The sequence below is a fragment of the Amaranthus tricolor genome, chromosome 2 (genome assembly GCF_026212465.1).
Source record: "Amaranthus tricolor cultivar Red isolate AtriRed21 chromosome 2, ASM2621246v1, whole genome shotgun sequence".
Taxonomy (NCBI): Eukaryota; Viridiplantae; Streptophyta; class Magnoliopsida; order Caryophyllales; family Amaranthaceae; genus Amaranthus; species Amaranthus tricolor.
In genome coordinates, this window is record NC_080048.1 from 2,628,324 (window position 1) to 2,649,482 (window position 21,159).

Here is a 21,159-nt window from a genome sequence, read left to right on the forward strand (position 1 = left end):
GTGCGAAGGGGCACTTCACAAGCGGCAGCATTAATGTTGGTGCACTGTTGCAGCTATGCCACCGTTCTCAGTCTATGGATACTCAACGTACCGCCTACTACATGGCTATAGTAGGTTCCACGTTGCTCGTGGATAAGACTAGAGTCGGGATGCGTCCTCACCCTGTTGTTACTGTTACCGCTGATGAGGCTGATATTGCTTGGGGTGCAGTGACGCTTGCTCACATGTATCGCCAACTGGGTATGGCGACAAAGACTGGGTGCAAGACTATTGCTGGTTGCCTGACACTGTTGCAGACATGGATTTACGAGTACTTCCCAGCCTTCCGCCCCCATCCGCGTCAAGCTGACATGCCGAACAAGACAAGGGCAGAGATGTGGTCCCCGCCGAAGCCAATCCGCGAGCTGAGCAGACTGATAGACTGTAGGAGAATACTGGATGCCATGACAGAGGCACAGGTTTTGTACATGACTTCAAACTTAATTGTTTAACTTGTCAAGGGCAGAGATGTTATGTTGATTATGTATTATATTCATTGTGAGCAGGTGGAGTGGACTCCGTACTTGACTTATGATAGGTCTTTATTGAACGAGCACCCACGTACCTCGTATATCGGTGGTATCACCTGTTTCGATATCGTGGAGGTCTATTTGCTTGAGAGGACAGTGAGGCAGCTCGATTTTGCACAGGAGATTCCCCCGGCTCCGCTGAGACCTACCCAAGCTCTGCGACCAGCACAGGGCTCCTACTCAGTTACATTCGCTTCTTCCTGTATGTTTACGGAGATGTGGAGTAGGTTCCCTTACTGTGCCCGCGTAGTGGAGCAGGCACAGCGTCGCGCATCGGTTCCATCAGAGGCTGCCCCGGATTACGTGGACTGGTTTAGAGTGTCTTCCCACTGTTTTCTCATCCCAGGTGAAGGACCTGCTGCTGCGTTTGGTGCTGCTGATAACAGAGTCGAATATGTTAGTATTCCTAATTATATATTTTATTTTTATGTTTCATAACATGTATTGACTTTGCAATTGTCTGGTTTTACAGTTTGCTGCTGAATTTCCAACTCGACTTGCACCATTGCTCAGGATGCCAGCTATTGCTCAAATGACGCCTCGGGAAAGAGATGCTGCTGATATGTATTTAGAGGATCTTAGAGAGTTGTTTTCCGAATGGCAAGAGTGTAGAGGGCGCAGCCCCTTATAGACATTTACCTGTTTTGTAATGCATGAACAATTGTTGTATTTAATCTTTATGTATGAACAACTTTTTAATCGTTTGAACAATTGAATTATATATAAACACTATGGAGAATCTAAATTCACCGCGTCTCCGGCGGTGTTATTATGCTGTTGTCGTTGTATGTTGCACATTCTACTCCAAAGTGATATCCTATTACGATATTGTCTTTCTAAATCTGCACATGAATTGTTAGCTGCTCTCCAATTTTGTTGGACTGGCGGCAGTGGAGATGAATCATCGTTCATTAAAAGCTGAACATAATGATTCCCGTTTACCCAAAGAATATGTATAAGTTTATTTACGCCATGCATTCCCCCTGTTCTTCTTAAAGGAAGCACTAAACAATTGTACATTGGATGACCATCCGCAGAGCCATAATACGCAATTGCTATGTTTAAAAATGTTGCTGCAGAATACAGTGTTGTCGCTTCCAACCAGTGATCGTACGGAGCAGGTCCTTTATTGTGGGCACCAACTCTGAATATAGCTTCCTCCACCGAATCTGCTGATAAATATAAGCGTGCATATTGTTCTCTATGCGTTTCCATTTCCAAACTCATTGCACGTCGTAACAGAGGCCATGCTTCCTCACCCCCTAACTCTGTAGCGGCAATAGCTCTAAATCCACAATTACCGTCACCTATAACATCAATCCAATCAAACAGATATGGCGGAAGAATAAATGGAATGTGATCTGGCCACGGAAAAAGTGAAAAATCACGACCTGCTGCACCATCTGAATAAATAACAATATATCATTACGCCAATATTGATATAAAACATATAAGATTAAATGAAAAGAAATAAGAGTACCTGATAAGTTGAAACTGAAGTTAATTCCAACTGACGATTGATGCGACCGGCTGCTTGATCTACCACTGGATCTCCCGCGTGATGATGATCTTGATCCGCGACCCCTTGAGGACGATCTACTGTACTCAAACGCACTTTTGTTTCTCCTCAAGGTTCTGCTTGTCATTGGTCTTCCTTTCCTCGGTGGACTTGCTTCGGGCTCAGGTATGTCGTCACCATCGGGGTGCAGCTCATGTTCAATTACCTGAGAGACGCGTCGTAGTACTGAGGGGTCGGATTTTAAAACTTCATCCACCAACGATTGAAAGTACTCTTTATCATCGGCGTTTGCGTGCCGTACTTCTTCGTTCGCGTCTTCTTCTGCATCTAAATACTTTAACGTTTTCCAAAACGGATGTATATCGTCCAAGTACAAAGCACCATTACACCTGATAGACAAGTAATAGTAACACGCGCATGGTAATCCGTGGGTTTTTTGAATGACACAACCGCATTTTTCTAAAAGACAACTGCCCAGGGTTAGCATCCGGTTGTGCTCCATCATCAATAGTTCCAAGGCAAATATAGAAACATGACGATACAACGGTCGTAGAAAATTTAGTCGCGACGTTCTTGAAATGGAATTCTTAGATTCCTCAAGAGCTTGTCTTATTTTTGATTGTTGATTCGTAATTTGTGCGTGCGCCCTTTTAAACAGCGTATCGAATGAGCTATTACCGCTACCCAAGTAGTACTTGAAGGAAGAGTGTTGACTTTCAACTCGACTGGTAGTCTGGTTACCCAAGTGCAAACAATCATTCGTCCACGCACGCACAAATTTCTCTTTGTGAGGAATCCATGTTCCTGCCAAATATTGCACGACTCTCCGGTTCCTAGTCGACCAAGTGGACACAATCCCTTCCCATCTGTTTTCAAAATCGGCGATCGTCATACTGTTAACCAAGGGGTTCCATTTTGTTTGCCTGAATAACTGGCCCTGTTGATTTTTCTTGCCGCCACACAATTTATCGACCATGTTCTCCACGTCATTGCCAATATGCCATACGCATAATAGATGTCGTACATCTGCATTAAACATAAATTTAAAATTAATTCAGAAATATATAATACATAGATCGACGATAATTAATAATTAAAACATGTTTACCTGGAAAGACAGCATGAATAGCTGCAGACAAACCCTCATCCCGATCCGTTACGATTACATCCGGCGTCTGCACTGTCCCGTAAATATCCCTCAACCTCTCCAACACCCAAGAATAAGACACAGCCGCCTCATCTCGCATCAAACATAATGCAACCAAGAAATTATGATTCGTTGGCGTCATTCCAATGATTTCGCAAAGGGGCCACTTTTGCTTATTCGTTTTGTACGTTGTGTCTATCAACACAACATGGGGCCACGAACGTAGCATTTGGATAGAAGTTGGATTCGCAATCAATAATCTAGTCAACTGATCCTCACTATCCAAGTCCCTCCAAACTACATAATTATGCTCCGTGGCCATATACAGACAGTGTTGAAGAGGAGTCCTACCATCCATCTCTTCTCTCCTCATTGACTGTCTCTCATTGTAAATTTGATTCATACTAGCATAAAAACGAGGAAAATTTCTTCTAATTGAAGACATTATAAATGTTGGTTGCATGCCAGTTGCACTTAGATCTCGTATGTGCTGCCTGATATCCACAGTCATCCTATTTACTCTTATTTGACCATCTATGTACATGAAGAACGGATGGTTATGTATTCCTTTTTCACCAGGAAACACTCTAACCGTCCAAGGTCTTTCCTTTGGGTTACGACTAGTTCCTAAAATCATAAATTTACACCCACAACCCCTACTTTTGGAACCTGGTCGGGGAGCATTGTCTAAGTTATGCAAATCAACACTTCTTTTATCGTAACGGTGACATCTTAAGTACAGACTCACTCTAGAACGCCCTTCTTTTTTTTTATATGAAGCACGTGTAAATTGAAATCCAATTGTTAGTGCTATCTCATTAGCCCAAGTATGTAAATCATCTACAGAATCAAATTCTCTATCGGTAACAAATCTATCAGAACAATCTATATTATCTCCTAAATTTTCAAAGTCCTGCAAATAATAATTATAATAACATTATCATAATATATCAAAATAATAATAACTTAAAAAATAATTATTTCTACAAAATAATTATAATAAAATACCATTATTATAGCACAACAATAGATTAAAATAAAATAATTTAATTAAACAAAATAAATTTTATAATTCGAAGTTAAAAAAAAAAATAAATAGAAGTCGCACAAAACGTTTTGTGCGACTTCTATTTAATTTTTTTTTTTATTCAAATACAAAAAAAAAAAAAAAAAAATTATGAAGCAGTCGCACAAAACGTGCGACTGGTTTGTGCGACTACGTTCCTATTTTTTTTTTTTTTTTTTTGCAAAAATCGAACCGATTAATTACTTACCGGATCGTTATCATGCACGTCTTGGTATGCCATTGATGTTCGATCTAGAGTTCTAGCTTGTTTAACTTTACGTATTGTTTTTAGAGAGTTTTTAGAGAGAAGGTATCGTGTTTGAATTCGAATATACTACCATAAAGCCTCTGAAAATTCAATATATATATAATTCCGATAATAATGTCATTAAGCGATAACAATGTTATTAAGTGCCATTTACATTTCTTAAACATTTTTTAACTTAAGTGGCATTTTTGTAATTTTTTTTAATCTAGGGGTAATATGGTAATTTTGTTAGAAGGGGGTGGCGATAAAATGAAAAAGGTGGCGACAAATAATAATTCCCTTTGGGAATTGGGCCGCCAGAAAGAATTATAAATTCGGCCTTCTCATATATTAATGCGAGTTCTAGTCTACGGTTTACGGTTTTTACCAGACCGGAATTTATTACGGTTTTCCAGTCCGGTCTGGTCTGAAAATTTTAAAACCTATATCAGGCCGGAAACCGTAATTTCGTTAAGAAAAAAACCGGATCAGACCATTTAGACCTTAGACCAAACCAAATACTTAAATTACGGTTTGGTTTATGGTTTAGACCAAACTCTGTTCAACCCTACATCTAGCATCCCTGCTTTTCAAAAATACAGCGTGTGTTGAGTAAATAGTTTTTTAATTGGAATTTTTTTTTTTTTTTGTGTTTTTTGATTTTGGATAGTCAATTGGTAAAAAAAAATATTTGACAAAAAGGATTACAAGTCATTTGAAAAGTTGTCTTTTAAGTACTTTGTCTTTGATAGAGGAAGACCCGTTATCAAATTAAAAAGTAAAATGCGTAAATATTGTTGTCAAGTTGTTGGATTTCGATGTTTTTGAAAGAGGAAGACATGTTGAAAATAAATTTTGACTGGTCTTACTAATCTTTAACTGAGCTTATTAACTTTCAACTTTAACCTAACATAATTAATTGGTATCCTCCCTTTAACTCAAGTTAAACCACCCCCAATGTCTCTTTTCTCTTCTCTAATTTTCATATTTAATCTTCTACTTCTCCATAACTTGAAGGAAAGTAAGCGGTTTTAATTCGTCAAAGTGGTTCTAGGTAGATTTGAAATGTTCGATTACAATGGACTTTCAAAACAAAGGTGCCTCAAATATTAAAGGTTGCTCTTGAAATGTAGAGTTATAGGACAAAGTCGTTGGTTAAGAGTTTAACTAATGAATGAAAATGTAGTTGTTGGAGAAAGCTTTAAATGACCATTTATCCAATAGATACTCCTAAACAAAATGAAGTGGTAGAAAGAAAGCATAATGATCACCTCCTAGCTAGATCTCTTAATTTACAGTCTAAAGTTCCATGCCTTTTGGAGAGATTGCTTGCAATGTGTTTTGCACTTAATTAACAAAATGCTTTTAACTACGCTTCATTGCCTATAAAAGTTGTTTAGAAAAAAAAAATATTTATGATATGTCAATAGGTATTTGTTTGTTTATGTATGCCTCAACTCTTATAAGAGATAGGCACAAATTTTCTCTAAGAGCTTCACCATGTATATTCATTGATTATCATCCAAGCCAAAAAGGCTACAAATTGTATAATTTGTACACTGAAATACAGTTTGTCTCTAGAGATGTGTGGTTTCGGGAGAAACACCTATTATTCCAAAGAAAATGCTAATATTAGACCATATTTATTATCTTTTGATAGCCTAGCAAATATGCAACATACTTGCAAGTATGTTGCATATTTGCAAATACCAAAAAATCAGTTTGATATTTTTCAAGAGGTTGATAATATTTATTGTAATATGTTTTAGTCTATTACAAATAGCAATATATTATTTCATTCTTACACAACTAATAAAAGCTTACATTAAATTGCGCAATATATAATTAGACATTCTATCATAGTATCTAAGAGATTATAAATATAACTCATTTTTGACCTATCACTAGTGCAAATTAATGAAATATAAAACTCTTAACTAGTAAGTATCAAAGTATTTCTATTAAACACTCACGGTTTATAGAATCTAACATTTTATTGTGAAGCAAGTAAGGATTCTTTATGGATTGATGCTATGAAAAAAGAGTTATAAGCTTTATCCAATAATAACACTTGGAAGGTAGTTTCACTACCTAAAGCCAAAAAGGGTAATAGTAAGTAAGAGGGTATATAAAATAAAATTAAGGTCAAATGGCTCATCAAAGGGTATAATAAAAAAAAGGTATAGATATCTTATGAAAAGCTTAATTTTTAAACTAACACAAGATCGGACTTAGCTTATACAATCAGTCAATTTATGCTATTTTCAAGATCTTCCTATCGGACAGTTTTGATACATACTTTAAACTATGTTTATGCAACTTCTGGACAAGGCTTTATATTAAAAGGAGAATCTAAGCTTATGTTACAAGCTTTTTCAGATTCTGATTGAGCATTGTATGTTGATTCAAGAAGATCTATAACAGGTTATATTTTTGTTACTTAATAAAAAACTCCAATTTGTTGAAAATCTAAGAAACAATATAGTGTTCTAAATCTAGCTCGGAGGCTGCGTACAAGGCAATGTCTAATGCAACCTCCGAGGCTACATGGGTACTAATATTATTGCAAGAACTACACATTAATAATCTACGACTAGTAACTTTACATTATGATAATAATCCATCAATAATTAATATTGTAAAGAATCCAATTTATTATGATAGAATTATATTAAAGTAAATTGTCATTTTAGAAGGGATAAGGTTTTAGAAGGTATAATATAGTTGTCTTATCTTGCATCAACTTGCTCATATTTTAACTAAAATTTTACCTTCTAATCAATTTAAAGAATTATTGTCCAAAAGAATTTCCGATGAACTTAACTCTCCTAATTGGCCAACCTGTCTCAAACAATGATCTTGTTCATCGCACCCTTGAAGAACAAGATTCTGATTTTCAAATCGTTACTAACGGTATTCATAACAGTGATACAATTTCCTTTGAAGTTCTCCATAAAAAAGACTTTTGAGCAATGCACTTATTCTTTTAACAAATCCCCACCAAATTTAAACTGATTATTTATAACTTTAAAATAATCAATTAAAATGACTAATTATATAAATAACTGTTTTACTTAATGTCTATTTATAGTATTCTTAATACCTACTTATATGATGTTTAATGCCTACTTAAATCATTATTTATACCTACTTAAAATATTCTTAATGCCTATTTGTATTATCTTTAAATGTCTACTTATAATATTTTAAACGCATACCTATAATATTCTTAATGTCCACAGAATAACTTGCTATACATTTTCCATTGAGATGACTCGATTAGAAAGAAGAATTTGGATATCAACAAAAATTTGGTTATTTGTTTAGAAAGATAAAATATAGATAGGTGAAAATCCTTATTCCTTAGTGAGTCGAGAAGCACCGTACCGATGCAGAGACGTGTATGGTCTTCAATTACGTGTTCCTATACTACATCGCCAGCACCAAGCAATGCAGTGCAATGTGTCAAATTGGTACTCTCTTCACAATTAAAAATAAAACAACTTTAAAACCCCCACACAAACTAAAGTAGTTAGTAGTATTGTATTTATTCACTCTTGCATAACCATTTTGGTAACGGACACAAACTTATTCATCTCTTTTAAAATCATCTGTTGTTTCTTTACATATTTATACAATCAAAAATTGTCAATTAGAGAGTTAATTAATTAATTAATTAATTAATAATAATAATAATAATAATAATAATAATAATAAGCGGAAAACGTAAAGTAATTATCTTTTGATTAAGGGAAGGTACGTGATTATAAAAATGAATAATCAAATGGAACGTCCTAAGGATCATAGTCATATTGCCTACGGAGATGAGCATCATAGTCATCTGCATGATCATGATGTTGGATTACGACATGGTAAGTATTACTCTTTTAACATGTGTTATTTTTGATTTTTACTTCATTTATAATTAATTAATTAATTAATATATTATTTTATTTTATATATGAATATTTATTAAAAATTTCAGTCACATAAAGTTTTGTTTGGTTGGTCTAGATGGATATCAGCATATTTTATAATATATTAATTTTTGTTACATTGATTAGTGTGAATGAAAACAAATAAGTGTAGAAATTGGAGGAAGTATTTTGCATTTAAATTAAAAAGAGAGGAGATTTTAGTAACACGGTAGGATTTCTATTGTGATTTTAATTTAATTTTTGATTTTCTTTATTTTATTATTATTCATTTTGTTTTACAAATTACGGTTACGGTTAATTAGGAATTATTGAAAATTAGAAGTGGAAAAATAAAACATGATTTTGAGCAAATTTCGAAAGTTTGTGACGATTTACAATGATAAATTGAGGGAGGAAAGGAAATTGGCTAAGTTTAAATTGTTATTGAATGTATGTTGGTATTTGTATTTGTATTATTTTGATCAACTTCAAACTTGGGAGATCTTAATTTGTTTAAATTGTTACTGAATCTTGGTTTTTTAAATTTAAATTGTTGTAGAATGTTATGTTCTTTATTTAAATTGGTGATTTTCAGTTTATCAGTTTATCACCCTCCTAATAATAGAAGCATCTGTAAATAATAATGTCTAATTTTAAATAAGGATCTTAGACATTTAGCTTAAATTTATGTTTATTTTGCTTTAGTTTAATTTTAAATTTAGGTTTAACATATATATATAATAAATAGGGTTTAAAAAATTGTTGTGTATTTTTAATTCCTCTGTATTTTTTATCCACCTTTGTAATCCTCAAGTGTTTTTTGGTGTGATTTTATAAGATATGCATGGCGAAGGTCATCATGATGAACATCACGGTGAAAAGAAGTCTGTGCTGAAGAAAGTTAAGGCTAAGGCCAAGAAAATTAAGGAGTCCATTAAAGAGCATGTTGGACATGGACATGAAGTAAATGAAGATGACGAAGATGATGAAATGGATACGGACCCTGAAATACATGGTATACTAACTCATTTTCATTCTAAGAATATATTAGTGTTTAAGGAACCAACTCAACCAAAAGTTAAGCTGATGGTTAAGGCTTTGTTATATACTCTTAACACGCTCCCTTATCTAAGCTTTATCAGAAAATTTGAAAAACATAAGTGAAAAAATAAAAAAAAATTAATAAAATAAATTAAGAATCAAACTTATTTTTAAAAGTAAGCGTGAAATTCCCAAATATGAGGTCTGGGGCTGTTCGCCCTTACTAACTGCGAACAGCTATTTGACCTAAAAAAATAAAAAATTAAAATAGTTGTTCGCACTTATTAACTGCAGACAGCTATTTGACCTTAAAAAAAAATTTTTTTTTTGCTGTTCGCAGTTGGCCAGTGCGAACAGCTATTTTGTTTGTTTTGACCTGTTCACTGTTACTAACTGCGAACAGCTCCAAACCTCAGATTTGAGAATTTCACACTTATTTTTGGAATAAGTTTGATTCTTAATTTATTTTGTTAATTTTTTTTATTTTTTCACATATGTTTTTCAAATTTTCGCTTTATCATGTCATTTTGAAGCCCAAGCCCATGACATGGTATTAGGTAGAAAATTTGAAAACAATAAGATAAAAAATCAGAAAATGGAATAAAATAATAATATAACTTTGAACTTATTTTCAAAACTAATCATGAAAATCTCAAACATGTGGTTTGGATCTGTTCGCAGCCCCAAATCACGTGTTGAAAAATTACACGCTTAATTTAGAAAATAAAATAAGTTGAGAGTTGAATTATTTTGTTTTTTTTTAATTTTTTGTCTTTGATGTTTTCAAATTTTCGTTTTAGGTATATGTAGTCTAATAAGCCTCATAGCCCATATTCCCTACTATATTATATAAACTTTTGATCACATGTGCTCATCTTAGTATACTCGACATATTATGTCATTTAATTTTTAAAATGTATTATTTTTGAAGGTCATTGCACATGCTTAGAACCTTTGATCTTATGAATTAAAGACTTGTCACATTAGTTAGTCAAATGAGATTTTAACCATCTAGGATTTAGTGTGTCAAAGTGATTTACTTATAAGTTTAAAGTGATTAATTAGAATAATAGATTAATTATATAGGTTAGATGAATAAATATATATATATATATATATATATATATATATATATATATATATATATATATATATATATATAAAGTAAATACTGAGATTTTTAATATAGCAAATTATAAATGGTCTTAGCAGGACAAGAGGGAATTGCAAAGCACCATGAACTAAGAATGGGAGATAGAACTACAGGTGAACGCGCCACAGTGGTCGGCAAGCCAGGTAGTTACCATACATTCAATCCTACCACTGCCACTGCCAATACGCCCGAACAGGTTGCAACTATGGATAGGTTGAGGATTGATGCTTTAAGACCGAAAGGGTCCGAGGAGCAACCTTTTGCACCGATGAATACTCCTATTGTTACTAACATGTTATTAGGTGGAGGTCATAGTACTGGAGCTTTGGAGGTGGGGAAGAAAGGACCTCCTGCAAAATTTGGAGCCGTGATCGAAAAACCAACAGGTGTCGAGATAGATCCTCGTGTTGTAGAGGAAGAGCGTCATCCCGATAACTATCAGGCAAAAGTTGCAAATCCCACAGCCGCTGCTGGTAAGATATAGTGTCTTAAACTGTTTCTTTGTATTGTTCTGCTTGCTATACTATTGTACAACGACACTAGCTTTCATCGTTACCATGCCCCAGTCTATTCTATTCCGCCTATAGAAAAACTATTATTAAAAGGAGAGTGTGGTCAAAAAGTCTCGTCTCTCGCGAAATAAATTTTCATTGCCGGGAATCAAACCCGGGTCTCCTGGGTGAAAGCCAGATATCCTAACCGCTGGACGACAACGGATTTACTATCATTACAAGATTGAAATGCTTTATACGATAAAAATCTCCTACATCAAAGTGGAGGACCAGAGGATGATGATGTAATGTGTTTGTTACATTTATTTCTTTGAGTATGTACAACTAAAAGCACTCTAAATCATTAATGTTACACCACTATTAATATGGGAAATTAAACTCGGTTTTGTCTCTATCCGAATCTATTCGCTGATCAGCTTGCACAGCTGCATTGTAATGTGAAAATGGGATTTTGTTTAAACATTTGAAAATTTTCTAGTTTCACTGGCTGGCTTGCGACCTCCTTTTCTTTTATAAGGGTATGGTTTGTCTTCTTTTGACCCTCACACCCGTTTGTAGGTTCTATGACTAAAATATATTGTTTATGATGATGCTGATAATAGTGATTGGAAAATTTTCTCGAAAGTGATTTACTTTCAAAACAAAACTGTGGTACGGTACTTCGTAAGTCGAGATGTAATTATTATGTTACCATTTTCTTGCTACTACAATAGGATTTGGTTCTACTGCTGCCGAAAGCTTGATGCCTGAGCTACATAGAAGTAAAATGGGTGAAAGGACTGCAACGGAAGGCCCGACTCATGTTTCAGTTTGCAAGCCGCAAGGAGATTATCAGACCTTTGATCCAAGTACTGCAAAATATGTTCCTGGTCAAGAAGAGACTTTAGGGTGGTCTAGGACTGATCCTGGAAGGCAGAACCTTAACAAGGCGGATGAACAGTTTGATGGGTCAAAGAATGCACCAACTTCAGGTTATTCAGCGGGACTTAGTTCTGGATTTGAAGCAGAGAGGGACCCGAGGAGTACTGGAATGCGCAATCTTAACAGGTCGGAGGAAAATTTCAATGCAGCGAGGAACGCACCTACTGTGCAGTATTCAGATTCAGGTGGAGTTCATAGTGCTGGAGTAAAAGCAGAGAGAGACGCGAGGAAGCTTGAAGGTTTCCTTGGGAATCCAGGATTCTTGGAGAAGGACCCTAATGGTCCAAGAGGTGCAGGGGATAAAATTCACCCTGGAAATTACGAGTCCAAAGTTACCGACCCAACCGGCAAGGGTAAACTCGTTAACTCCAAATCTTTTATCCATTTGCTGCTCTATACACATTTTATAACCTGATGTCATTAAGTGGCTCCCACCTAGGTGGGATTTCAAGGCTGGTTGTATGCAACCTTACTTTTGATAACAAAGGGGTTGTTTCCCACCTAGGTGGGATTTCAAGGCTGGTTGTATGCAACCTTACTATTGATAACAAAGGGGTTGTTTCTGATTGACTCTGTTGTAAGCCTTATCTGCATTTGTTACATTGTAAGAATTTTACCAGGAAATGAACTACTATGAGATGTAACTGTGTTGTTTACGTTTCAGGTGGTGAGGAAATACGGGACAGTGCAATCTTGCATCAGTTTGACAGGATGAATATCGACGATGGATCGCAGCAAAATGCAAGAATCGGCCAAGATGAGATCATATTCAAGCCGCATCATAGTGCGTGCATATCGACTGGAAGCCATGATCAGTTTTCTCCTGAGCCAGTCACATCTAAGACGAACACATTTGTAGACACCCCGGGATTTGGATTCCAGTTAGGTTCCAGAAGCCCAGGCACCGAGAGATTGCACGATGAATCGGGACAAAAGCAAGGAAGCTACACCGATAAGATATCGTCTGCAGCTACAATGATGGCTAAGAAAGCAAAGGAAGCCACAAGCTCTGCTACGTCCAAGCTAGGCTATGGTGGTACTGAGACTGAGCCAGGAGGCTATGGGAGTGTTTCAGCAACTATAGCCGAGAAAGCAATGCAAGCCAAGGATGTTGTAGCTTCAAAGCTAGGCTATGACAGGTCCCACAAGGGGCATCAGTCGACTGAGGGTAGTTATGGTGACGGGATGTCGAATGTCAATGCCCTTGTCTCTGATAAGGCTGTACAAGCAAAGGATGCATTAGCCTATGGAGGGACACAAGTGGGGCAACTCGTACAAGAAGGAATATCCAAGGGCGGGTTAGTGGCTGGAACCGTGAAAGACAATATAGTCGTAGGTTGTGGTAAAGTGGCGGATGCAGGGTTCACGATGGCTTCGAAAGTGCACGGTTCCGTGGAGCAAGGTTCTGGGGTGGGGCATGAAACAGGTAGTACCGGGGCTGACAAGGGGGTATCGGTGAAGGAGTATTTGGTAGAGAAACTGAAGCCGGGGGAAGAAGATAGGCTATTGTCGGAAGTTATTACTGAAGCTTTGCCCTTACACAAGCGCAAGGAGGATGTAGGCAAAGGATACGAGGAAAGAGAAGGGAGAAGAGTAGTGGTGATAAAAGGACGAGTGACGGAGTCGGATGAGGTAGCAAGACAGTTCGGAAGGAGTGAGGAAACGAGTTACGATAATGCTGGTCCAGGGTTAGCTAGTCCCGGAAAGGGTGTAATGGACAGAATATATGAAGCTACCAGTTCGTGGTTCCAGAAAAGCGGCGATCAGTCAGAAAATGATGCTGCAAAAGGTAAGAATATGAAGTTATTATAGCAAAAAAATGCGATAATGACCCCTTTACAACGCAGTCGATAATCACTGTAAGATATGTGTTTGATCATTTCATGTTTTTTGCTTCAGCAGGAAATGAAGCCTCTCTCGGCACAGAGCGTGATAAGTAAAGTGAAGATCAGTAAAGTGAAGATCTCAGATTCGAAGATTCTCGACTCTTGATTCTGGTGTTATTTATGATGGTCAGGATATGCTGTTACAAATTTAGTAGTTTAAACTTTTGTGACTGTTGGATGACATACAATGTACTTAATACTTTAAAAACACAATGAGTTGTTGACGTTTTTAAGAGTTGATGTTTATCAGTTATCAGTTATCACTGGTACTTTATATGCTCTTAAGTTTTACCATTAGTTGTTTATCTTTTGCTGCTTAACATATCCTTCTTCATAATGTGCTGAAATGAACAATGGGCTTTAGCCTTTATATGCATTTTTTGGAGCATAAATTGGTCTTGGGCCTCGGTTATAAATTAGTTTTAAATTTTGAATTTATGAGTTGTTTAATTAAATGAAAAAAATTAATGACAAGTAACATAACTCGGGTAAAAAATGAGTTGCATAAATTGCATTCAGATTTCATATTTTAGCTATTGTGACGCCTAGCCATGTCCATATTTTTAAGATTTCTCAATAGTTTGCATGAAAACACATTTGGTGCAGCCCTTTTGGGCTGAAAAAGGGTACTCATGAAACTGAGGTTTATAACTTTTGTAGTTCTATCACCGCAAGTATTATAGAGATTTGTGATTAATTTTATACACTAGATTATATATTGAGTAGGTCGAGAAAAAGAATGGTCTAAGTTATAATTGAACCGAAACCTTATTTGGAGAACGATATTTCTACGATTTCTTTTTGTTTGTCCACTTTAAGAGATAGAAATTTAAATTAGATTTTTGAAGTATATATTGAAGATAAAATATATTCATGTGAGATCTTGTTAGATTTGTCTTGATGTAAAGTTAATTAATATATGATTTTTATAATTTTTTATGATGCATATTTAGAGATAAATAAGGTTTAATATTTGCTAAAAAATGCGTGCAAAAGGTAAAGTGGACAAATAAAAAATGGAGGGAGTATAGTACTATATAATAATAATAATAATAATAATAATAATAATAATAATTATTATTATTATTATTATTATTATTATTATTACTATTATTATTATTATTGTCATTGTTGTTATTACTTTCATTTTATTTTTATTTCTAATTTATACAGTTAATATAGCAAATTAGCTAGTATTTTGTTTAATTTGTACCAATACTAACTTAAATCAATGACTTAAGCTTTAAATTTATTTTTAATCAAAAACTCTAAATTAATATATATCTAAATATAGTACAATAACCGATTTTATTAAATTTAAATAAGTATCCTTTATGCTAGCCTAATATAATATTGGGATTTGTATTTATGTGTACTGGTTGAAAAACTTTGTTCACACATGAGTAAATTAGTGACGGTAATATTGAAATTATAAAGATTATGCATTTATTAATTATCAATTATTTATAAAAAATATATTTAATTATATTATTTATCAACTGATCATTGATTATCACCTGACACAAATATATTTGATGAATAGATGTAGTTAAGCTTTAACAGTTGCAATATGAACATTGAACACATTATGAGACATTATGTCACCTAAAATATTGCTCCTATACAAGAAAAAAAAAGTCAATTTTGCTACGTTTTTTGATGTTTTTTGAGATAATTTTTTTTTTGTTTTATTTCTAAACCTAATAAAAAAGAAATTATGGGGAGTATCTGGATTGTCCAAACACTTCTAAATGACGTGAATAGTGACAAACGATTTATTCGTATTTGTGCAATAATCGAACGCATTATTTGTGGTATTTCAGTAATTATTTTCTTATAACGTACGTTAACTATTTTATTTTTTTTTTTGCTATTATGGTAAACAATTACATTTACATAAACTTATACATATTATATATATTATATATTATTATTATTATTATTATTATTATTATTATTATTATTATTATTATTATTATATTGAGTATGTTTGGAATGAAGTAGCTCTACAAATGGTTGTGGGTAGTTCATTAGGTTTTTTTTTTATCCCATTTTGCATTATTTCTATTTAGATTATGATTTACCAATTTTAATTTAATGTCATCCGTACACTTTAAGTATATTTAATTTATCCACACAATTTATTTATTATTTCAATTATTACTTAATATTCACTTTTCTATTTCTCATTGCTACAATCTTAAAGAAACAAAGGAATAATTGCAAATATAATTATAGCTAACAAATATTCACTCTGTAAATTAATCTTTATCGAAACAAATAGCGATTATGATAATTATTAGAATAGAATTAATTACTTAAGAAAAATGTTGATGATATCTTAAATTATTAATTTTGATTTTTAAATTACTATACAAGTTGTAATGTATTTTTTGTAAAGTAGTATTTTATATTAATATAAAACCCTAATACATGCATATTACATATTTATATTAATATTTTATCCACGATAAATTACTAAATACTGACAAATATTTAAACTGTTACGTTTAGCATGTCCAATGTGAAGCAAAGCAACTCTAAAATCATTCATATTATTGTAATCTAAACTGAAGACCTTAAAACCACCAAGTAATTTTCCTACCAATTATAATGCTAGTGAGTAGTGAGACAGTTGGGACGCATGAATATGGCAATGTTATTCTCATTATATAATCATAAAATATACATATAAGTATAATAATGTGAATATGTGATTAAGGTTTGAGTCATTTTCGCCCAATCTCGTTGAGAATTGATACACATCAACACATGATGATTCTCATATACTTCCCATTTTGAAGTTACATCATTTTCATGCCATTTTAATTTTTGTTTATGTATTTGTTTTATCATGTATTTAGAATTTTCCAAATATACTCGTCACTAGTGGGTCCCACTAAGAGTTTGTGGTTTGTTCTATCTACAATTTTGTGAGGATGCTTTATGTGTCTTTTCTAGTTGGCAAAATAATAAATAAAATGTGTGAACACTTTTTAAGTTATATTGCACAAATTTAACGGAGTAAAGGAAATATTTTTTAAAAGCTGGACTTTGGAACAAAATTATAATATTAATTTATTTTTTTATTTTATTTACACTATGTTTTAATAGCAAACTGTGAGACAAAAGAAAGTGAAGGGAAAGGAAAGAAAGGGGTAAGGAGGGTGAGTTTAACTTTTTTATTTAGAAAAAGAGGAAAAAAGAAGGAAAATGAGTGTTTTTCCTTCAAATCTTTAACTTTAAGAGAGTTTGTATTCTTAACAAAATATATTAATGTTTTTCCTTCAAATCTTTCCCCTCCAAATTCCTTTCTTTGATTTTTATTATCTAAATAAAGAATTTCTCGTCTTTCCAAACTACTCTCTTTTTTCCCTCTGTTTCTCATAGTATCAAAGAGTAAATACCATTTTATAGAAAAAGTCTTAAGAGTTCCATTATCAGCTGGCCCACCCATTTCCCTTTACCCTATAATAAAAACATATAAAAAAAAACACAACATACTCCTTTTTTTGAAATTAAACTGATTTTTTACTTGCACTCAAGTATACTTTTACGCTTATTAATAAACTAATTTAATTATCAATATCTCTAATTATATACAGCAAAAAAATCATAAAAACTAAAAATCAATTAAATCACATTGAAACAGTTCAAATAAGATCTCATATGATTATGTTTTTATTTATCAATTAACAGTAATATTAAAATTAAACAACATTGATAAATAGTGCTTTAAGTATATTTGGATGCATGTAAAAACAAAGAAGTATTTCTTAATTATTTGTAAAGCATTAAAGATGCGTACCAAAAGTTAAAAACAAAAGTATTTTTTAATTTTATGATGAAGTATTAAACATTTCACTAAATAAATTTTCACACGAAAAAGAAAAACATAATTATTAAACATTTCACTAAATTAATTCACCACAACCTCAAAAATGTGAAAAATAAAATGCCATATAATGCAAAAATTAGATTATACTTCTATATGGTTATGAAGTTTTTTTTTTTTTTTTTTTTTTTCTGATTTTGAATATGGATATGATATGAAGTTGATTCATAGATTATATTTATTTATTTATGTATAATTGGAAAAAAAAAAAGTAAAGTTTATTTCTTCTCATCCTTTTTTTCTTCCTTTTTCTCCTCTTTCTTCTCTTCCTTCTTCTCCTCTTTCTTCTCCTCTTTCTTTTCTTCTTTCTTTTCTTCTTTCTTCTCTTCTTTGGCTGGACCAACAGAGACTATATCAACTTTCCCCACTTTTTTCAACTTCTTCACAATTGCTACTGCATCCATCTGTCCAATTACTGTCAATTTCTGTTCTTTTAGATCTGCTGCTATTGAATCCACCCCTATACAAGTATTCATTCATTTAATGACATACATTTCTCCTTAATTATTTAATTCATAATAAAATTTCACTAGCTAAAATTAATAACAATCGACTATTATTTCAATTTAGAACATACACTAATTTTGGTCTCTAGAAAAATATAGATTTAATTTTCACTTTGTCTTCTCTAACTCTTCCCTTCCCTTAAATATAAAAATTAATAATATTAAATTTATACCGACCTTTATCTCTTGCTAAGGTCTAAGGTCATAATCTAAATCATTTAAATAAATTCCTATACATAACAAAAATCGCTAATTCGAATTAAGATTATCTCCATTACTTAATAAAAAATAGAGAATTCATTTCTTAATCTAATTTAATAGTTACATTTGCTTGATGGAGATAGGTGAATTTTGGGGATTTATTTTCATTTTGAAATATTGGTTAGACTATTTAAATTATGCAGATAATATTAAATTAAAAAGTGTTAAATATATGTATAATAAAAAAAGTGGTGGTAACATGTTCCTAAAAGAAAATTATATAGCAAATTAAAGGACGGATTAAAAATGAAATTGCACCAACTTTATCGGGATAGAGGAAGTACTTGTGAAAGAATATATAGATACTTTATTTGTTTTATTATACTCGCTACTTTCTTATATAAATGTTTATTTTGCATTTTTTTTATATTTTATTAACTTTTACGTGTATCTTTTTAAGAGTTATAATGATTTTTTTTATAAAAAAAACTTTATTTTTTAATTTTTATGCAAAGTGCTTATATAACATAGTAAGTATGAATTAGGATAGAAATTAATGAAATATAGAATGATGATTAAAGTAAATTGTTACCAAATATATCGGCTGCAGCTTCTATAGCTTTCTGCTTTGTTTTCTCATCAGTCATAGTCAGCACCTTCAATACTACTTTCTGCACATGATCATGAATTATCAGAATTAAAACCACAAATTAAATTAATTAATTTAAGGAAATATAAATTTTCATAAGATTTAAAGAGATTTTACCTGTGCCATTATAATTATTAAGAGAAGTTGGAAAAGGGTTTGAGAAACTTGTAATATTGACACAAACAAAGAGAGGAAATGGAAATGGAAATGGAAAAGGCAGAGTTGAATTTGAAGTGTACAGCATTTAAGTTGAAAAAGAAAAAAGAGTGGGGAATTGTGAGGTTGGCGTGGAAGTGGAGCCCTTTTTATCTGCTCACATTTTGGGACAAGAAAGTCTGATGATAAGATCATCTCTACTATATTGACCTAATATATATATATAATGTCTTTAAGTAATCACTTATAAACTTAGAATAATTATTTATAATTTTAAAGAGATTAATTATAAAAATAGACTAATTATATAAGGTCGTCTCATAGTGAGACGATCTCATACAAGACGACTTACTTTATATATGATGTTTACATGTTGCTGCTGTGGCCTGTGGGTATGTTCCACTTTGTCACATTTGGTTGGAGGGTTAGGAAGAGTTTAGTAGGATAATTAACATTTAATTTAGTTTGTTTGTGTGCTTTGAAATTTTGAATGTGGACGAATGGCAATCATCTACTTCATACTGATAGTATGAATGGAACATTTCGTCTCTTGAATTGAATTATTCCTTTTTACAATAGGATTTAGATTTGAATTTGATGCTCAATTCAATTGTTTTTGTAATTTTTAGGAAAAAAATAGTGCTTTGATAAAACTATGAAAAAAATGAAAAATGTAAAAGATCAATGTGTTTTCTTTTCATATGTTCAATGTTGAAAGAATTTGTTTTGATAAAATTGAAAAAGAGTTTTTTATTTCGATTCATTTTATTTCCCTTTTCTTTCCTTTTTTTCTTTTATGTCTCCTATTCAAATATAAAAGTTGTTTTGGTAAACGGCTGATAACTAGTAGCTAATAGCTAATAGCTAAATACAGTGGCTGATTTGACCAACTGATTTTATCAATTAGTTTGATCAACCGATTTGAACCCGCTGCTATAAGCAACTTGTTCAAAAATAGCTTATTCATAACAATAAACTATTTCAACCAGCTAGTTTACCAAACGTTAGCATTGATTGGTTTGACCACCCAACCTTCTATTTATATGAAAAAGTTAAAATTGCCCAATTAGTTATTTTTCTAAACACTCCATAGTCTTATTAGTGAATGTGGAGATTGTAACACGATTCATATAATCATTTAGATGATAACATATACTTGAATTAGAATTTACAAAAAAGTTTGTTACAAAGAGTATACAACTTGATTTTTTATTTCTATTATATGATAGGTTGAGGAAAAAATAGTGATAAGTCAAATCAAATTAATAAGACAATAACCTAATTTAAAGAAAGTGATACTTATTTTAATTGAGACAATATTTAATTTACAATTTAATTTTAGAAGGAAAAATGACATAAGTTTAAGATGGGTAAATTTGATATTGTATAAAGTTGAAATATATAATTAGGAAATCATAAATAAGGTGTGAAAATTTGAAATCAATAAGTGGAAAAATAAAAAAAAATGAACAAAATAATCTAAGTTTTAAAATATTCCAAAAGTAAGCGTGAAAATCTCAAACCTGTGGTTTGGAGCTGTTCGCAGTTACTAACTGCGAACAGCCAAATAGGACAAAATAGTTGTTTGCAGTTACTAACTGCGAACAGCTACTTTGTCCTATTTGGCTGTTCACAGTAAGTAACTGCGAACAGACCTGCTGCACAAAAACACGCATGAGTTTCTTTTTTTCCCATTATTCCCCATTTCTCAAAACCCTACCTTCACACTCGACATTCTCCCTCTAAAACCATTGATTCAATCCATCAATTCTTG

The 21,159-nt window shown here is 32.6% G+C and overlaps 4 protein-coding genes and 1 non-coding gene across 7 annotated transcripts; 2 read left to right on the top strand and 3 right to left on the bottom strand.

Moving 5' to 3' along the window:
• The first annotated feature begins 149 nt into the window (after positions 1-149).
• On the top strand, positions 150-1,200 carry LOC130805393 (uncharacterized). The gene is made up of 4 exons (XM_057670165.1): positions 150-204; positions 322-458; positions 546-965; positions 1,042-1,200. Exons 1-4 carry the CDS (start codon positions 150-152, stop codon positions 1,198-1,200), a joined length of 771 nt encoding a protein of 256 aa, XP_057526148.1.
• Positions 1,201-1,315: 115 nt separating this feature from the next.
• LOC130805394 (PKS-NRPS hybrid synthetase cheA-like) lies at positions 1,316-3,473 on the bottom strand. The gene is made up of 5 exons (XM_057670166.1): positions 3,197-3,473; positions 2,050-3,114; positions 1,829-1,972; positions 1,539-1,738; positions 1,316-1,405 (listed from the first exon to the last, which is right to left on the bottom strand). Exons 1-5 carry the CDS (start codon positions 3,462-3,464, stop codon positions 1,316-1,318), a joined length of 1,767 nt encoding a protein of 588 aa, XP_057526149.1. The 5' UTR covers positions 3,465-3,473.
• A 4,834-nt stretch (positions 3,474-8,307) lies between these two features.
• On the top strand, positions 8,308-14,245 carry LOC130806719 (low-temperature-induced 65 kDa protein). 3 transcript variants are annotated; one of them, XM_057671911.1, is made up of 6 exons: positions 8,308-8,420; positions 9,304-9,480; positions 10,716-11,132; positions 11,885-12,445; positions 12,757-13,881; positions 13,992-14,245. In XM_057671911.1, exons 1-6 carry the CDS (start codon positions 8,321-8,323, stop codon positions 14,030-14,032), a joined length of 2,421 nt encoding a protein of 806 aa, XP_057527894.1. In that variant the 5' UTR covers positions 8,308-8,320; the 3' UTR covers positions 14,033-14,245. The 3 variants fall into 3 exon arrangements, with proteins under 3 accessions (XP_057527894.1, XP_057527896.1, XP_057527895.1); XM_057671913.1 differs by having other exon boundaries at positions 13,995-14,245; XM_057671912.1 differs by having other exon boundaries at positions 10,719-11,132.
• On the bottom strand, positions 11,305-11,376 carry TRNAE-UUC (transfer RNA glutamic acid (anticodon UUC)). The gene has a single exon. It is a non-coding gene; the product is annotated as a tRNA-Glu (tRNA).
• A 3,606-nt stretch (positions 14,246-17,851) lies between the features above and the next one.
• LOC130806720 (heavy metal-associated isoprenylated plant protein 39) lies at positions 17,852-19,560 on the bottom strand. The gene is made up of 3 exons (XM_057671914.1): positions 19,347-19,560; positions 19,173-19,251; positions 17,852-18,333 (listed from the first exon to the last, which is right to left on the bottom strand). Exons 1-3 carry the CDS (start codon positions 19,353-19,355, stop codon positions 18,092-18,094), a joined length of 330 nt encoding a protein of 109 aa, XP_057527897.1. The 5' UTR covers positions 19,356-19,560; the 3' UTR covers positions 17,852-18,091.
• Positions 19,561-21,159: the final 1,599 nt, after the last annotated feature.